Consider the following 20,008-nt stretch of genomic DNA (forward strand, 5'->3'; position numbering starts at 1 on the left):
TAGTATATAAATATATATAGATATACACATACAATGAGTTTTCTTTTTTTTCTCCAGTACTTCATCAAGGTTAGTGTTATGAATATCCAAAATTTTCTTGAGATATGCACAACGAACATTAAATATTTCTAGACACTACATACCTACTGCCCCACCCTACTGCAGGCAGCGAAGTCCCCCGTGCAGCTCATGAACGAAAACTAAGTATTACATTCAACTACTAAAGAAAAGCTATTATTCCTACCCTTCAAATCCATTTATTCAAGAAACGCCTATAAACCAAAAGTATAACTGGATCTCCACGCCCACCAAACGACAGTGGCAGATGTATAGGGCCTGGCATATTATTATCTTCACATCCGCAGGACAACTAGAAGATTGCCAAGACAAATCCGTTTCCGTAGATACCCTACTATATTTAATTCCCTCGCCTACCCTTACATCCCCCACCTCCCTCCTACCCGTCAATACATTTCTGTATCAGTTTCGTATTAGAAACTCTGTGCCCTTCTCATAAGACAAAACAAAATGGGTATGTGAGATAATACCCCATAGTTCTCAATAAAATACTGGCACTTACTATAAAACTTACCACTAGAATGAAAGAGACTATAAAAAAAGAAATTATATATCAGACGACGAATGTAGCTAAGTAATAATCATCTTCGATACAGTAGCATTAAGAGAGGGTTTCCACTGAAATATTATTATTATTATTATTTTATTATTTTATTATTATTATTATTATTATTATTATTAAGTGGCCACGGGAAAGAATGCCATGGGAAGATACGAAAAAAAGCTTATATATATATATTATATATATATATATATATATATTTAATATATATATATCATATATATATATATACATATATATATATATATATATATATATATATATATATATATATATATATAACCTACCATTCCAAAAATCAACCAATGATAATACTTTACCAACTAAAGGCATAGTTTTCTTAGCGTTTTGCTCCTCATCATTGCAACCCTTAATCTTAGAAATGAGTCCATAAATATCAGTTCTATAAACTACAAAGAACTCGTGTAGGACCGACAATGGTAGGCCCTTCAGTATCCTGTCAGAGGTTGAGTCATATTTTCCTTGTCAAGAGAATGAAAACCCTTTGGCAATGTGAAGAACATCTTTGTTAAAAATAGGCTGAGATCCTATTTTAGTGACTGTGCATTTCCTTGGTGGCGTATTGTATGTTTCCTCTTGCATTTTTTGCTTCTTTATTCTACTATTTGGAAAAAATGAGGAGAGTTCACATCCGACAGAGCTGACTTCTACAATCATACGTTCATGATTCACCATAACAAATTAATGAAATTAAATTAGAGCTAAACGAAGGCTAATCATGTTGGTTGTTTGCATTTCAGTTATCACTTTCAGGGGGGCTATCCGTCAAAGGAAAACAGGTCTGACGGCGTCGCACAAAGTTTGGGGCATTTCAGGCAACGCCATCCCATAGTTGTTGACCAACGACGACTTCACAAGAATGTCACTCAATCCTCATTGCCAAACTTAATTCTCAGGACCCTCGTAGAGGAGTAGTGCCGTTAGTGGACCTCATACGGTGCACTGTAGGCATTACTTAAGGTTCTTTGCAGCTTGCCTTCGGCCCCTAGCTGTAACCACTTTAGTTCCTTTTAACTGTACCTGCTTTCATATTCTCTTTCTTCGTCTTACTTTCCACCCTCTCCTAACACTTGATTCATAGTGCAACTGCTTTGAGGTTTTCCTCCTGTTACACCTTTCAAACCTTTGTGTCAATTTCCATTTCAGCGCTGAATGACCTAGTGCTTGGCGTTTGGCCTAAATTCTATATTCAACTGGAACTTATTCTCATGACATCGCATATCACTCTTGTCCGAATACAGGAGCAAAATGTTACACCACCTTTGACATCTCAGATCTTGCTTTGATATTGGAATTTGCTTGCAATACAGCAAAATCCAATATATTGCACTTCACATTCACTTAAGTGGATCTTTGTGGTCACAATCATCTGATATTTATGGATCCAAATTTGGTGAAATTCTGGTCATCGCAACGAGAGAACAAACGCAATCATCATGGAAGCCGAACGCTAAACTATAACCTACCCACGGTCTAAATACAGCGCACACTACGTACAAAGACACATCCTTCATAATCACATTCACTTGATTCGTTCATTAAAAGCGTGGCAATCACTCCGTGAGTAATTATGTAAAGGAAACAAGATAAAAAGCAAATAACGGAAGGAAAGTAGGGTAAGATACAAAAGGTGAAAAACAAACATATTATTTGAATGGGTATAAACATTTCTAACACTTGATTTTTCAGACCTTCGTCGGGCACTTCACGCAGGAAACGAAACCGGACTATCGTGGACCACCATTTTTCAACTGAGCAGCGTCGTTTTATTAGGGGTCAGCTACCTACTTATCGGCATTTCGACTTTCCTCATAATTCATCTCATTCGAGCCAAGAAGGAACAGCCTGGACCCAGAGGTATTGTAATGTCCTTTCACAAAACTCGACCACAGAAATGTGATAACATTACGTTATGCTTGGAATAGTATATTCTTTGGGCGATTGCTATCTATAGGCGTTGATATGTGACAGAATACAGTGGGGACATTTTTCTTTATTTAGAAATTTTTTTATGCTATTATATTATACAGTTTATTGTTTCAGTGCTGAGAAGCATTTAGTAACTTCTTTTCTAATTTCCCTTAAAAACCCTGTTCATTAACCCCTACGTCTATTAACCTTTATACGTAATTGAGGTATTCGCTTTTTCCATACGTCATGAAGATGAGGCCGACCGTGTAACTTTTGCTTTGCATCTCCCATCCTTACTGTTTTCAATTTGCAATGGCCAACTTATGCCGAAATTTTCTTGAATGAGTATTTCTTACAGAGAGAAAACTTCCTTCACTATCTCGTTCCCTTATTCACACGACAACATCTACTCAAGTCATTTCAGGTCCCCTGCCTCCACCCGACATCTGCGCGAGGGAGCTTCCGTCGACATCCAGAAATGGCTACACCTCCGACGCAGATCTCTCGGTTAGATTCAACTGTAACAGAAAAAGCGAGAACGTTTATGAGGAATTGGATGGTTGGCGTCACTCTGATGCTGATGCGACTGCGTACAACGAGATTGAAGTATACGACGAATTAGAAGCCTACTATGACTCCCTGTGCGAACAAGATCCCATGTTCTTGAATAATTTGGATTCCACACATGCTAAATCCGTACACAAAACTCTGAACAGGTTTGAAGCTTAGTCAAGAACTGGCCGTAAGGACAGCAGTCCCCAATATCTCTCTCTCTCTCTCTCTCTCTCTCTGAATATATCCAAACATATCTTTTCAGAAATTTATGTTTGTCAGATACAAATTATCTTTCTCGTGTAGTAACCGTTTCATCAGGAAGGCTGCCTCCCAAGACCTAAGAGTGTGATAAAAGTGCATTATTGTTGGAACTCCTTCTAAAGTACAATTCCAAAATGCAAATTTAAGTTATCGCTGGAATCGTCACAAAGTGAGGGTCGTAATGATAATGCTTTTTAACCAGATTTGGGTTTCCAGCGATGGCTGGGACCCAAAAACACATACTGATAATAGTAATAATTGATGGGTTGACATTGTGAAAAGTGTAATGTGATTTCTATTGATTTTCCATGCAGATCTCGCTCGTTTTCACTGAGAAATTGCAATGGACAGAGGCATCAAAATAGAAATGAGTATAAGTATACTTTGAAGAAAAAGGTGAGGAAAAATAGCTTGCTAAAGTGTATCTAGGTACAGTGTAGATGACAAGAGGATGAAGGCACATCTATATGATCACTACTTGGTTGAAGTGAAAGTGAAAAACTGGAGATAGTTTTGATGAACTTTCCTCACAACTCTCATATGCTTTGCATTTTTTAAATGTTAATAAGATTTTCATAGTTTTAAGCTTCCAAACTGAGCTCCATTAATTTATCTTAATTTCTTTCTGCATTCAAAGTTTGATTTTATGTTGAAATGATAAGTGTTTGTCTGAGCACCTTTAAAAGGTTACATTATCATTTTTTAAATATCAATTGTCATTTCTTCTTTCTATCAAATAATTTGAATTTTATGTTGAAATGATAAGTGTTTGTCTGTGCACATTTAAAAGGTTACCTTATCATTTTTTAAATATCAATTATCATTTCTTCTTTCTATCAAATTATTCTCGGCCATTTTTGTTACATGAAAGGTTAACATTCACTGTTTATACTTGTTGTATTATTTCTTAAGATTATATTTCTAATGTTTTTTTCAGATGAACAGTAAATGGTGCCTCACAATGTTCTTTACGATACAAATAATTTGAATTTTATGCTGAAATGATAAGTGTTTGTCTGTGCACCTTTAAAAGGTTCAATACTAGTATGTTTATAAAATTTTTTATTGATATACTGTAATTTTCGAAGACTGGATGTTCTTTTATTTTTAAGAGATATAATGTAACTTTCTTTATTGTCATTCTGCAAACAAACCGATACATTGAACCACCTCTAGCAACTTTTTTCCTTAGAATCAGCATAATATGTTTTAACACGGATAGGAGCACTTATTATTTTCATATCCTGACAAAGGTCTTAATGGACTGAGGCCTACGCTTCAGCAAAAATTCATGATTATTGCACTACATATTATATTTTCACTATTTATTATATTTAAAGCTATATGCCCTCTTGTTTAAAATAATCATACACAATGACCGATGTATACTTTTAAGCGACTACCTTCTTCGTGTCTAAATGGTTTAGAAATGAACTGATATTTGTTCCTTTCATTACTAATGGGCCAACGGGTCATGATATAGGTAAGTGTTCAAACTAGACAAACGTATGTACGTACGCATATAAAAAGGGTCCAATATAAACACATATTATCGCTTTATAGCGCTTGCACGGGGAGAACGTGTTATTTCATCTCTGGAAAGCAATTTAATTTTATAACATATTTACTTCGTTTTCATTGACAATTTTTTATGTTAATTATGCAGTTGTAACTTAAATAAGTGAATAATGTTCCGAATTAATTATGTGATCTAATTTTACGTCGGGCACCAATTTAATGTTCTAATGAGCAGCGAACAATCCCCTGTACAGCGAACAGTCCCCTCGCCGGTTTTACTATATAATGCAGACAGTAGGTGGCAATACCAAAAAAACCCTGCGTAGTATCAGCCATTATTAAATTTCAATTTTCCTGACGTAAAAATTTAATTACTTTAACCAGTCATTTCTTTTTAAACTTAATTTCAGATTCAACCGAACTCACATATCTAATTTTCGTCTTTTTTATTTCATGTTTTGCTCCGTGCTTTCACTAGTGTGTTCAAGAATACGAGTTGTGAAATCTTACGAGAGGTAATATTAATATATCTATCTCAAGAAGAATCAATACATACCGGAGTATGTTGATGGTGACTCGGTAACTACTTTACACACGGACCATTTTTTTAATTCTAAAGGGTCAGAAATTCAGCTTTTGAGTGCTTATGTCATCATTCTAAAACGTAAGTAGTCGCCTTTGTACATGTTAGGGGTTGAAGGATATCTTCTCCGGGTAACATTTTCTTCTCGAAATCGTGAAATATTGTGGTGCTGTTTTTACATAGTGCCTGGACATCTAGATTTAGACCACGCAGCAAGATACAGCCTAAATACTCTCCACTGAAGTTGTATCACTCGGAGCCGAAGATTTTGAACAGGGATGAAGTGCGACAAAGCGCCCTATTTCATGGAGGAGATGTGCTAAATACTCAAAACTAAATAGTAACTTAATAAGGCGTGACCCGACCTCCAGCTTACTCGGGCACATGCTAAAATCTATGGTCAAGTAGTGCGTTGTTTCACTAACGAAAATTAAAATAGATACGCTATATTTTATATGAAATAATTGTTCTGTACCATTTAACATGTACATAATTTATTTTTTACATTTGCATTCTAATAAATAAATCATAAATTTCCTATCTTAAAATTCTTGTATCTTTAACCCAACGTGAAATACCTTTTTCAGACCCTTTTAGGCTTTTCCATAGCACTTTCCTTACTTCCCGCCACCCAACAACAAAAACAAAGTAGTTTGTAGGCTTACTCCCCGAGTAAGCGATAAACGAAGATCAAGGAGGGACACGAAAGAATATTTGGACATACAGGCTGATAGTGTTGGCGAAGCCATGTATTATGGGAGTAACATAATAAGTATCCAATGGTGACAAGAAAAAGAAAATTTGTGGGTAAAAAATACCATGTTAAAGAGAATAAATATGAAAAATAAGATGAATAACAAATATTACAAATAACCATGAAACAAGACGCATTTCACCTGCTAAAAAAATGCATTGGCACCAGTTAGAAGATCATTCTACAACTTATCATCACATGAATAAACAGCAGACCTGTGTGGCGCTGAATCTCACATTAGAAAAGGCAAAACTTTTGAAATAAACTATGTAGCCTAGCTATTATTATTACCTGCATGGTATTGGTATAGACTGGGAAGATTCTGAATTATGAAACATACAGCATGCTCAACAGTTAACTGAATGATGAGGTGGGGCATTAAGTAAAATTCAAGTTTTCCTCTAACAATGGAAAATATTCAAAACATGAAAGAATATAACAACCAGATACATTCCAGCAAGATTGCTTGGTAGACGAATCTCTCTCTCTCTCTCTCTCTCTCTCTCTCTCTCTCTCTCTCTCTCTCTCTCTCTCTCTCTCTCTCTCTCTCTCACTACATTAGAGGTATAGATAGACCGGTTATCCATTTATGTTTCTCGCTCTTTATTCATTATTGTCACTTGAACTATTATTACTTAACGAGTATTTTTGTATAATACCGTAAAAAGAACGATATAAAATTCCACTTTTTCCTTACGATTAGTTAAACAATAACCCCAAACGTCGAAGATCTTCATAGCATAGAAGAGAAAGAAAGGTAATTTTCCGCAGAAGCGGAAGATGTCACTGCCAGATTGCGTTTCTTCTGTGTAACGACATCCACTTAATCAGTATTGATTTTTGGACGAATGATGCGTAAACTGACGAAACCAAGTTGACTCCATGCTTCGAAACGCATCAAGAACCAGAGGTTTAAAAAACAAAGTTTAAAATCTTTATGAGAAAGATATACGTCCCCGAAAATACTTGTGATACTTGTCCCTAGATGGCAGTGTACAAAGTAAACAGAGCCGATCTCCCCAAAGCAGGTCTTTGTTTACATTTTTCCTGCACAGCCGAGTCTGCATTTGCTTCAGCGCTGGACGCAATTAAAGGCAACAACGAAATGGCAATTGACCCATCCCTCACAGAAACTGACATTTTCGACGAAGTATTAAAATATGGATTGTTCTTGGGTGCCATATTTCAGCTAGTGTGCATCGGGGCAGTGATATTCGTTCCGAGCCGAGATGACAAGCGGGTGAGATGAGGCTGGGGTATCTGGCCAGTTTTTTGTCGGTTATTTCAACCCTCGGGCATCATAAATCCAAACGAGAGATTGAAACTGGTTTAGGGATGCTATAGAGTCGAGAGCCACTACTTGAATTCCAGGATTGGTTAATCGAAAATATAATACTAGCCTATTGGTCAGCAGTTGCATCAAAGAGGTTCTCTTACCTACCTACTGTACCAAATCCTAGAGAGCGTAACCAGTTCGGAAAAGTCCCATTGCGTATACTATAGGTAGTAGGCTACATGGTGGACTTTTAGGCTACCACAACTAGCTACCTATGGGTTAAGATAAAAAATGAATCAAAAGTTACAAGTAGCAAGCCTAATGCCTAGCCTGAACTAGGCTAGATCCATCACAGGCTGTAGGTATAGCTGCATACCCATTAGGTACATAATTTTTTATACAATAGGAAACCTCTATAATGTGTTGTCTTAGGCTAGGTCTGACGAACCATTTAGCACCATTTATTTGGGTAAAACTGTGGCCTGGTACCCGTCAGTCACCGTACAGATATTTACTGCCTTTTCTTTATGTTTTTGTGCTTGTTTTTTATGTCTATTGTTTTTGTTTGTTTTTACATTCATCCCCAAGGGGCTGGTACAAAACAAGGCACCCATAGCCTATTGCATGTTGGCTGGTAGTCTCTGGGCCAGAGGGGTGCAGTAGTCATCTTCAGTTTTACCTTTATTTAGGTAGTACCTAGCTAAGATCCTGAGGTCCACCATATGAGTGGTTGCATGCTTGATGAAGGTAGGGAGGGACTGCTTTTGTGAAAAATTACCATTTAGGCTATGTACCCAAGTTACCAAACTAACCTACTACCTATTATTTACATGGAGGTTCCCTCAGCATAATACCAGTGCTAGGCCTTACCGTATCTCAAACTTTCCCAAGCAAAGGACGAGCCTTGATAAATAGGCCTATTAACACTATTATTATTCAGTTTGAACTGGTTAAACATGATTTTCCTGATAATTTTTGTGGTCATTCTGACAAAGTTGATGCCAATTTCCAATGGAAATGGTGACTTAACCTTATAACCTCGTTACACCCCACCCCACTACATCAAACAGTAATGGATTTTTAGTGTTGGGGGATCAACTGGAAATGAGTGAAAACCAGGGATACAAAGTGACTTAACGTTACTAACTTAACCTCTCTCAGTTTCCAGGTCTACCTAATTTAATCTTACACTGAAGGTACGGCTTCTCATTGGGGTCCCCCCACTTTATTAGTTGGGAGGGGAAGAACTGTGGTTACCAAGCATTTATGATGGAATTGAACATCAGTGTAGTCAGAATCACAATTTTTTTTTTTAATGAATGCTTTTTTTTGTCAGCTATTAAATAACTCATTCATAACAGTGGATAAGCTGTGTTATTTTTTAGCTTCAAGGATGAAGAAATGGTAAAAAGAGTAATTATGCATCAAAATGAAATGGAAGCATCTTGATGTCATTACCTTACACGTGAACGGACAACATTACGCATTAAGTGAAAGAATGTTTTGAAGAGCAGTCAACCTCCCATCATGTGAGTTGACAGCAATTCTGAAAGATTTTTGTATAGAAAAAATTATCTCTGTATACACCAATGTCTTTACTCAATTATTCATCCGGCCCAGTTACTACTGCTAGGGAGATGTTGCACCAAGGGAACTTTTACTGATAATTTTACTATATTCACTAGCCCTAAGGGTGTACTAGTATTACCTTAGGCACTCAAAAGTGGAACAAGTACTTAATAGATTTACTCTAGCCTCACAAAAATTAGCCAGCATTAGTAAATGGTATTTAGCAAGCAAAAAGTAAAAATACTTAGTACGTAAAATCATGCACCATTGAATTAGACAAAGGAAATGCCCTGCATTTCTGCTGACAGCAGTGTGATACCGAGGAAAAACAGTAATAGGGTAGTGTACTGTACCACAGAGTAATCCACTGATTCGTGATGCCTAGTTACAGAGAGATTATGTATAACCTTATGGAGACTGGTCAGTGAATATCGAAAGCACACTATGTATTAAAAGAATGGGAGGAGGTATCTTCAGCAATTGCTTACTACATAGGTGCCATTCCTGACATAGCCTTTTATAGAGCTATTAGAAAGACTGTCCATAATTTTGCAAAGTATTTCTTGGTGATTGCTTTGGTAGTGGTACATACCTTTGAAGAGTAAGTATCAGGTTGGTTAACCGATTCTTTTTTTTTTTTTTTTTTTTTTTTTATATTACAGTATCTTGAAAAACCACTAAACCAGTACTACAACAAAACTAGATAATCTTTTAAACTTGGAGAATTGAACTTTTGATTGTTTGAACACAATAAAAAAAAAGGTATTTTATGTCTTGAGTTAGACATTGTGGAGGGCAGAGTGAGATCCTCAAGACTAAGAGTAAACAATACCTGGCACTGTCTGTCCAATTCCCCATTTTGTGTTAGCGTAGCCTATAGCAAAACTTTTGTTTTTTTACATACACCTTGTTTCACTGGAGAAGTTGTTGCTTGACATATGATGTACAGAATTTGATATACTGTATGGTATGTAAAAAATAATACAAAAATCGATGATGTGGTGTAGTGCATGGTTTTACCATAGTTTTTGTGTCTTTTGCTGAAGTGCTGTGTTCAAATGATAGGTGGTAAATTCAGATTTAAAAAATTTTTCAAGCCACCTTGTTGACCTACATTAAATTATGATTTAACAACTATGACCAAGGAAGTCAGTTTTAATACATTATATGTCTAAGGAATATTTGTCTGTAAAATATTAGTATATATAATTAACTTCTTAAACATTTTTTCCATTTAAAGGATTTTAGGATGCTTTTTTTCATCTATTAATGTGTAGGTAATTTTTTTATTAGCTATTAAGTGAAATACCAAATTAACATTATTTTTGTCTTTTTCATAGGATGGTGATTCAAGTGACGATGATGGTTCTGACCATGGTTCACCTCATACATCACCTCCACACAGAGGTCACAATCAACATCACCGCCGCAAACAGGACAAGAAAAAGAGGCGTTAGTTTAGCTGTGTGATAAAAATTTGTTTGCAGCTTTACTCATTAGAAGAATCTCAAATCATCTTAAGGTCTTTGGACATTGACTAGTGGTAAATCTCTATGGAGAATGCTCAGGATTTGTTGTGCTATTTCATCAAGTCCCTAATCTCACAACTCAGATCTTATAATAACCATGTAATAAAATCTTCTGAATGTAAGTCCAACTTTCCATGATTCAAAATCAACTGAATATCTTCAAGTTTACAGTTTTATCTACTTTTCCTGTATTACAAAATTCCAAGATTGTATAGAATATCTCATCTTTGGCAGCTGCAGAATGTTACACTATAGTTCCATATATTGTATAAATATCTTAGTAAGGTTGTCATATATTGTGTCATTAGTCTTTCCTTGTATGAGGGAGCTATTCTGGACAAAGTCAACATTCTCCTCTCATTCTTTAATACATTTTTGTGCAATATAGTATATAGCTGTTACATGTAATAATAGTCCCCCTGTTGATATTATAAACATCATTATTGAAGTTGACAAAGTAGTACAATGCTTTGCTTCAAGGGTTCTGGCATATTTTATCATGTTAGAGAATTTATTTAAGACTGTTAGGTGTGATTGAGACATTTTGGACTTAACATTTTGACCTCATGTTAAATTGATGCTATTAATTTTTTTATATTGCTCTGTCTTTTAGCTTTAGAGTTCAAGGTAGTCTTAGAAGACACTATTGTCATCTATCATTTGAATTATGTAGCTGCACACTGAGCAAGCAGTTACTCTTCATACTTAAGGTTAAATGTAGTACAAAAGTAAACTAAATCTTGTTTCTAGGGAAAGCTTCGCATAGAGCTTGTCTGTGTTGTAGACCATATGCATTTGCTTTATTCAAGAATGCTTTGCTTCTTCACATCTTTGATATTTACTTTTTGGTACAGTATTTCCACATTTCAACTCTTAAAACAATGTTTGATTGTGGGCACAGATAAATTAGAAATTGTCTGGAAATATGTTAATTTTCCTTTAAGCATGAGGTAAAGATTGACTGAATACATTATGTAAGATTAATCAGACCACTGAACCAAATCGAAAAAGTGGTTTGAAAGGCAGTTTACGTAAGTGGATTTCAAAAATTTCAAAAATTAACCAAAGACACCAAAGCTTTTGTCAATGAAAAATGCATTCTTGAAATTATACCCTCTAAACTTGAATTGTTTTTGGACAGCTTATGGACAGCTTGTTGATGTTACAATAACCATATTTAACACTTAAGTTGAAGACAAATCATTCCTATTTTACAAGGAAATTGCTGCGACTTTTTGCATAAAATTTTTTCTATAACATTCAATTTAGAAAGAATTTAGGATGTAAACATACTAAAATCAAATCTTTTGTGCTATTCATGAGTGATGATACACTGTAATAGTACTGTAAAATGCTCTAAATTGAAGTTGTGCAGTTATTGAATATGTAATAATGACTGTAACTTCCAGGTCAGGGCATTACAAGAGACGAATTTTCCCCATCAGATAGTAGGTATGGGTAAATTCAATAGCATGCAACAAGGTCGCATTAGTGTAAATGTAAAATAAAAGTTCTGAGGTTTTTCTTTTGTAATGATACATTTTGCTTTGTGGAATACATTGATTGTAACCCCATCAATGCCAGCTGGTTTACTCATTCACATTATATAGCCAGCAGCTTTCTTTAGGTTGGCTGAATGGTTGGTATACTTGATAAAACTTAAAAATTGGGGGTTTTGTGCACAATCCTTTGGGAAATGAATGGAAATTTCTGCTTTTGGTAATTTTGGAAACTGCTTTATATGAAGGAATCTCAATTGCCTGTGATTTTTGTGTACAGTATTGTGAATTAACTTTTCTTTTGTTGTTGAGTGTTGCCAAAAGATCCTGTTAAGTTTGTAGTGGGGTTTTTAACAGTAAGTAATCTTTTATAGGTAAAGTTTTATTTGTATTTGTTGAAAATGCCCGCATTGTTATGATATTGTTTTATCTGTTCTGAATTAAGTGAAGTATTGAACCGATTAGGATTTTATTTACTGATTAGCTTTGAAATTATTAGTTTTGAAGATATCTTTCACTGATGAGCATTTAAAGCTATGTTTTTGTTAAATGCTAGTATGTATAACATTCCAGATTTAATTGTTTTTTTTTTTTCTAATATGTACTTTTTCAATTTTTCTAATAAATTATTGAATAATAGTTGTTTGTATTTTACTATCTTAATGTGTTGTCTTCTTTCACTTTCTAAACGTGTGGTGATGCTTTTTTCATTTTGTACAAGTTTAGTTCCTCTGTGGGACTGTGTGGGATAGGTGAGGTTGGGTTATGATAAAAGGCTCTGGTTTCCATACCTAGGTAAAATACAAATGATCTTTAAATTTGGTATTTGTTCCTTTGGAAATACAAACCATTTCCTTTTTTGTAGGAGACTTGCTCCTTATGTGGAAGGATTGTCTCTTAACAAGACTTGCAAGCTGAATCAACACTGAAAGTTCCACACTCAAGGTTATGGTTGTGAGCAGAGGAGCATTGACCCCTGTATCCTTTAAAATCTGGATTAAGGTGCAATACTGATAGAGCCCTAAATCCAAGTGTGAGGAGTCTACTTCCACTTTAAGAAACAAGTGTTGCCCTAAAGATAGGGTAGTACACATATATTCGAATTCTAATTACAAGTTGGAAGGCAGCTGGGATTAGATGATGGCTTTAATAATCCCCTCTCCCCCACCTTCCTCCTGTTAAAAGGGAGAGCAGAGAGATTCACACCTTGTGAGATGAAGCTCTAAGACAGGATACATCATGGCTTGTCCGGTATGTGCTTGGCTTGATTGCTGCATTACAGAGAAAGGGAGAGAGAGCCAGTTGCTCACCCATTCAGCCTCCACCCTCGTGTCATCTGAGTACTTTGGAAGAAATGCTGTGTGTGTTGAGAAGAGCTAGGAGACTACACAACCAGTTAAGTACCCACAGGTTCTATGGAGAAGCCCACGGCCTTTTAGGCGATGTCACTGAACAAATATGAGGTAAAGGTAGTCTGGCGCTGCCAGACACCTGCCCTAAACACCAGCAAAACCCAAAAAGTTTCTTTGAACAGCTAGGGACAGTCTAACAACACAGACTTCATGAGGTTTTGCAAGGACAAGAAGAAACATGTTCTTGTACACCACCACTGGAAGTATAATGAGAACACTGGCATAAGAGGTTAGGTTCATTAAATAGTGCTGCAGGGATCATACTAGGCACTGCATTTTTGTCATACACAAGAATGAGAACAAGAGGACTCGCCTGTCCCTCCAATAGCAAGATAGGATACACACGGACATGCAACTCTCCTTAGGGCTCTATAGCACCTGAGTTAGGCTGAAGAAGATGAATTCATGTCCCTGTTAAGAGACTGAAACTAACGAGGTGGGTGACACTGTTTAAAGCTCCTATGAATATGGACAACTACGAAGAGGAGACCCAAGCCCAAGTATTTCCTGGAGCACTGATGGACGGGCATCTAAAATATTTCTTTCAGATCTACTGAATGAATGAAGTTGCCCTCTCTGATGGAATCCAACATGGTGCTTGTTTCCATCTTTAATCAAGTCTGTTGCACAAAATTTGTTCACTGGACAGAGGATGACAAATCTCCATCTGTCCATTTTCTTAGTGCCCTCGCAGTACCTGCATATCTGCTTCACAGTTCAGTGTCATCACAAGGCAACAAAAATGTTTTACTATTTCAAAGGAATGGCATTCCCCACAATAACATGCTCTAGTTCCCTCTTCCCAATTTACTCTTATGCAATTTGGACACCAAAACTCTCGTTTATGCTTTGCAATTCTTAGTATCTCTTATGACACCGTCTATCCCATTCCATATAAACTATTAAATTCACACCTAAACGGACCCCCATTATCATGCTAATTTAATAAGATAATATTTTTTTTATCTAAAACCGTCAATTAGGATTTTTAAAGTAATTTTTTCAAATCCATGCTCACAAACGTCCTACTATAAGAGACAATTTAAACAAGTCTGGGCAAACAGCTAATGGAAAATAGCCAAATTGTGTATAAAGTTGACGCATAGAGAGACGTGGTGGTGGGCTCAAGATGTACTAAATGGAATTGATGAAAAGAAAGCTTTCAATCTATAATAGAGGGTAGGCCAGGAATACTGTAGGAGAGATATACATACAGGACAAAGAGAAGGGAACTAAATGGCAGGTGATATGACAAAGGTGATTTTGGAAATATAGAATCAGAATTTGAGCACACCTTATTAGTTTTGATGTGCCTAAGGAGGAGATGGAAGCAAGTTAGTGAGGTGGCCTTGTAGAGGCTTTGGGAAAGGTGAAGGTGTGAATTTAATAGTTTATATGGAATGTGATAGACGGTGTCATAAGAGATACTAAGAATTGCAAAGCATAAACGAGAGTTTTGGTGTCCAAATTGCATAAGAGCAAATTGGGAAGAGGGAACTAGAGCATGTTATTGTGGGGGAATGCCATACCTTTGAAATAGTAAAACATTTTTTGTTTTACTATTCCATGATAATATATAATATTATATATATATATAATTATATTATAAATATATATATATATATTAGAGATTATATATATAATATTATAAATATATATATCTATAATTATATATATATATTATCATGGAAAGAGAGAGCAAGGTAGTTCTTTACGTAACAGAGATGAAATTAAGCTTTCCCTCAATTCCGTAAAAAAATGAGTAAGAGTATTTTGTGAGTTTATTAAGACAAGTTACTTCGTATAGAATTATCATTGCAATTATACTTATCCAACTCATCGCCTTCCATAACAAAGTAGCACAAAATGCCAATTTAGCACATTATGCTAATCAGTCCCTGCGACCGCAGGCAGATGGCAGGGGATTGTTAGGGGGGGATGGTTGTCAAAGACCTGTTTTAAGTAATTAATCAAGGAAATTCTACGTCGCTAGTCTTCACTTCTGGTTGTTTATTCTATAAAGATGTAACGAAGAATAAGAGAAATCTAATTCTATAAAGAAGTGACGAAGAATCAGAGAAATCCTTCACTTGAAAGATGTGTGTGTTAAAGATGTGTAGGATGTCTGAAAATGGGACTTGCGGATGGTGATATCTATTTTATTAATTTACGGATGTGGATATCAATTTTTTAAAATTTGCAAATGCGGATGTAGATACAGCCTAGTTTCTAATTTACGAATGCGGATAAAAAAATTTTTAATTTGCAGATGTGGATGTGGATATAATTTTTTTAAAATTTACGGATGTGGATGTGGATATCAATTTTGTTTAAATTTGCAGATGTGAATGTGGATGCGGATATCAATTTCATTAAATTTACGGATGCTGATGTGGATGCAGATATCACATTTATCAAAATTTATGGACGCGGATGTGGATGCAGGTATCAATTTTATTAAATTTACGGATGCGGATGTCAACTTTTACAATTTGTGGATGTGTATATTTGATGACCACATCCTCGCGGTCGCGGATGCGGATACTTTGTAAATCTAAATTATTTAGGTATATTTAACTGTTAGAGACGATTTCCAGCCACATAATTCAAAATTATGTTACCACATAATATTTAATGTATTAATTGAAAGTAGAAACATAAGTATTAAGTGATACTTATGTATGTGCGTGTATACTTTCATATGAACGTACAGAGCAAAACAGCGATACTGAGCGTTTTAGTTGACTTGGCACAAGGTTATTTCATGCACATTGCATGATAAGGGTAACAAAACTCAAAACCATTATACGCATCAGAGAGAGAGAGAGAGAGAGAGAGAGAGAGAGAGAGAGAGAGAGAGAGAAGTACCCTAAAAAACCTTTATGATTACAACAGAGCTATAAATTATATGAAATTACTAATACAAATATGCTTCTACACAAATATGCTATCACAGAGCTACTTATAAAGTATATGCTATATGGAATGCGTAATTGTGTACATGTGTTCTGTATAATAACACGAAAAAACCAAATTTAGCAAAAATGAAGAAAAAAATCTACTTTTAGCTACAGTGTATGAACACTGAACAGGGTGTCATAAAATGACACATTTAATTTTCATTTCCATTAAATGAAAAAGGTGTTAATTTCTTTATCATTAACTTTACTTTAGATTTTGTGATTTACTAATTATTGATTATTAATTATTTTTAATTATAAGTGATATTTTTTCGCCTGTATTTCGCAAATGCGACGAGAGTATCCCTCCGTTTTTTTCCCGCCTTAATGTTGGGGTAATGTGCGGCTGTCCGGGTTACTGTGCACACATGGTAATTTAAGGGGACATTCTTGGATCCCAATAGTGGCGAGCGCTGCTATTCTGTATTGGTTATACTATGTAATTAAGTGTACTTATCTTCCTGAAGACGACGAACCAGCTAAGTATCTTATATAAGTTAATTTGCATGTTTGGCCAAATGTGTATAGGAGTTATATAAGAATGCTAGGTTAGTTCTCGTGTCTGCGTTTGGCGACTACCAACGAGATTTAAGGTAAATACAAGTTGATTTCTGGTTTGTAATAAAATTCCAGGGCCTAAAATTCCTGCCGTTGTTGCCTTCTTAAAGAAAATTATGTGCTGTGGACCATTTTGAGCAATCGGAGGATATAATTTCACCACACAGGGGGTGATAACCTCATATCCGCTTTCTCCAACTACGGATGCGGATGTTGCTTGCAATGCTAATGCGGATGAGAGAGAGAGAGAGAGAGAGAGAGAGAGAGAGAGAGAGAGAGAGAGAGAGAGAGAGAGAGCTTTACAAAGCTCAAGTTGATCACCTATTTAGAATCCACAACGTATGCGATATGGCTCACAGATGACACTACTCCATTGTGGGTAGGGATGATTCAGCAGAGATTAATTACATTTCAACCAATTATTCTCTCTCTCTCTCTCTCTCCTCTCTCTCTCTCTCTCTCTCTCGTACCATGTGTCTCATAAACATGAAAAATCTTGTTTCAAGCGACATAATACGCGACAATGAATAACAATATTTCTTCTTTCACTTTTCCAAATTAAAGGCACAAGACTGAAAACCAAAATGGAAACGGTTATATCTGTCTGGGTAGAAAATGACCGACTTCTGAGTAATGGTCCAACTTGCATCATGAATGGAAACCAGCGGACAATTGTACCAGCTTAGTAACTTGTAGATGCTACTATTAAGATCTTTCCTATACTGTTTTCACAATTTGTTCCGATTTAACTTAATGATAGATACAACTTTACGAATAATCACCTGCATACTTATACAGATATAAGTGTAGACGTCAGTATCTATCTATCGATCTGCCTATTCGTGGATGGAATTGAATTGAATATAAAATCTAGTCCAAAGGCCAAGCACTGGGACCGAAGAGGTCATTCAGAACTGAAAGGGAAATTGACAGTAAAAAAGTTTGAAAGGTGTAACAAGAGGGGAAACCTCGCAGTTGCACTATGAATCAATTGTTAGGAGGGGTTGGAAAGTAAGCTGGGAGAACGGGAATATGAAAGGAGTCACAGCTATAGGGGCCGAAGGCACGCTGCAAAGATCCTTAAATAATGCCTACAGTGCACCGCATGAGGTACATTGACGGCACTAACCCACTACGGAGATTTAGTGGATGGAGCAGGCTAGTGTTAACGAATCGGTCTCGCACTCGTATCGCCTGTGGTTCGATCTCGACCTTCTACGACCAGTTGACCCAGACAGATTATTATTAGACCCAACTTTGAATAGGTGGCCTGCCAAGCGTGAGCTGGGAGCCAGCACAAGACCACGGGGGTTCGCAACCTCACCTCAAACACTCTCATATGGCGTAGGGCAAACTTTTTATAATATATATATATATATATATATATATTATATATATATATATATAAACAATAAGCGACTAGGAACAAGTGGTGACCCGTTTCGATTTTATTTCTAGCCACTGACCAAGGCACTGAAATTAAGTCTCTTATTTTTTAACCTGTGGTGTTGTGATATATATATATATATATATATATATATATATATATCATTTATATACTTACATACATATATATGATCAGATGCATGTATATATGCATCATCCAAAGTCATACATATATAACACTCTCTCTCCACGTCCTGTCGGCGGTTCTCAGTGCACTAAAAATACTCACTGGTCACATATTTTCTTTTTCACTTACTTCGCACTGTCTGACGATTCAGACAAAAACGTCGTCTTCTTCAAGCATAAATGCGAGAACATATGCGCATGCAATATACCTTGCAGTTTAGCAGTCAGGTCATTCGCCTCATAAACGAAAGGAATATTAATCCCTGGAGACATGAAAGGTGTGGACACTTTCTTTAAAAACAATCTGTGTTCCTATTCACTGTAACCAGGTACTGAATTATTTAAGGTAGCTAGTCAACTGTAGTGGGATGCAGTCATGGTGGAGATGAGCATAGGTAAGCAAATCGTTGCAAAATATGGCTAAGAAACGGAATGGGAACTCGTGCATATATACTTTCTTTCATACATACGTGTATATATATATAGTATATATATATATGTATATATATATATATATATATATATATATATATATATATATATATATAACTGAATCACGAAAGTTAGGAACGTGATAAATCCATAAATAAAGATAAATGCCACGAAGGAAAAAATAAACGACGGAGTCTGCAAGATCTTTCGACTTAAAAGTCCTTTACTGAAGCAGTATCTGCTTCAGTAAAGGACTTTTAAGTCGAAAGATCTTGCAGACTCCGTCGTTTATTTTTCCTTCGTGGCATTTACTTTATTTTTTATTTTAAGATAATATATTAATATATATATATATATATATATTATATATATAAATATATAATATATATATATCTTTATATATATATATATATATATATATATATATATATAATATATATATATATATATATATATATAATATTATATAATATAAATTCTAACACATGCATACTCTCTTCGTATCTCATCACTTCACTTATAGCTCCTTATTCTTTCTCTTGCCTCACATGTTATTTAATAAAAAAAAAGTAAGAATAACAACAGTAATAAGAACCATAGAAACAAATGATGAAACTTCCATTATTTTTTTTCATCTTAACATCGTAATTAAAAAAAAAAAAAAAGACTACGTAAGTTGAAGGTGTTTACTGTCTATAAAAACTGGAATTCTGCTTTATATATGACATGCTCTCAATACTCTAGCTCTATCGACTTTCGGACCTCAGTTTTACCACTACTCTCATCGCGGCATAAAACACGCACGCATTTATACACTCATATAGGAACAAATGTGGCACACATTTTTTTAAAGCAAAGAATATGCACAGCAATGAGACACATGTATACTCAGGAGACAATTGGTCGAGTCAGAAACCGAACGAAGGTATTCATTTAATTTTTTTTTTATTACAGTACG

At 35.5% G+C, this 20,008-nt stretch overlaps 2 protein-coding genes and 1 long non-coding RNA gene across 3 annotated transcripts in view; 2 read left to right on the forward strand and 1 right to left on the reverse strand.

The window, feature by feature from the left end:
* The window catches only part of LOC135212525 (uncharacterized), a 6,572-nt gene extending 535 nt beyond the window's left edge, over positions 1-6,037 (forward strand). Inside the window, exons 2-3 of the long non-coding RNA XR_010313918.1 lie at positions 2,351-2,518; positions 2,988-6,037. This is a non-coding gene — a long non-coding RNA (uncharacterized LOC135212525). The remainder of the gene's footprint in view (positions 1-2,350; positions 2,519-2,987) is intronic.
* LOC135212528 (deoxyribonuclease TATDN1-like) overlaps positions 1-20,008 on the reverse strand; it is a 118,730-nt gene that overhangs the window by 82,551 nt on the left and 16,171 nt on the right. The window lies entirely within an intron of this gene.
* On the forward strand, positions 7,246-12,755 carry LOC135212526 (protein anon-73B1-like). The gene is made up of 2 exons (XM_064246048.1): positions 7,246-7,483; positions 10,429-12,755. The coding sequence occupies exons 1-2, from the start codon at positions 7,349-7,351 to the stop codon at positions 10,543-10,545; spliced, it is 252 nt and encodes an 83-aa protein (XP_064102118.1). The 5' UTR covers positions 7,246-7,348; the 3' UTR covers positions 10,546-12,755.

This window comes from Macrobrachium nipponense, chromosome 41 (assembly GCF_015104395.2).
Source record: "Macrobrachium nipponense isolate FS-2020 chromosome 41, ASM1510439v2, whole genome shotgun sequence".
Classification (NCBI taxonomy): domain Eukaryota; kingdom Metazoa; phylum Arthropoda; class Malacostraca; order Decapoda; family Palaemonidae; genus Macrobrachium; species Macrobrachium nipponense.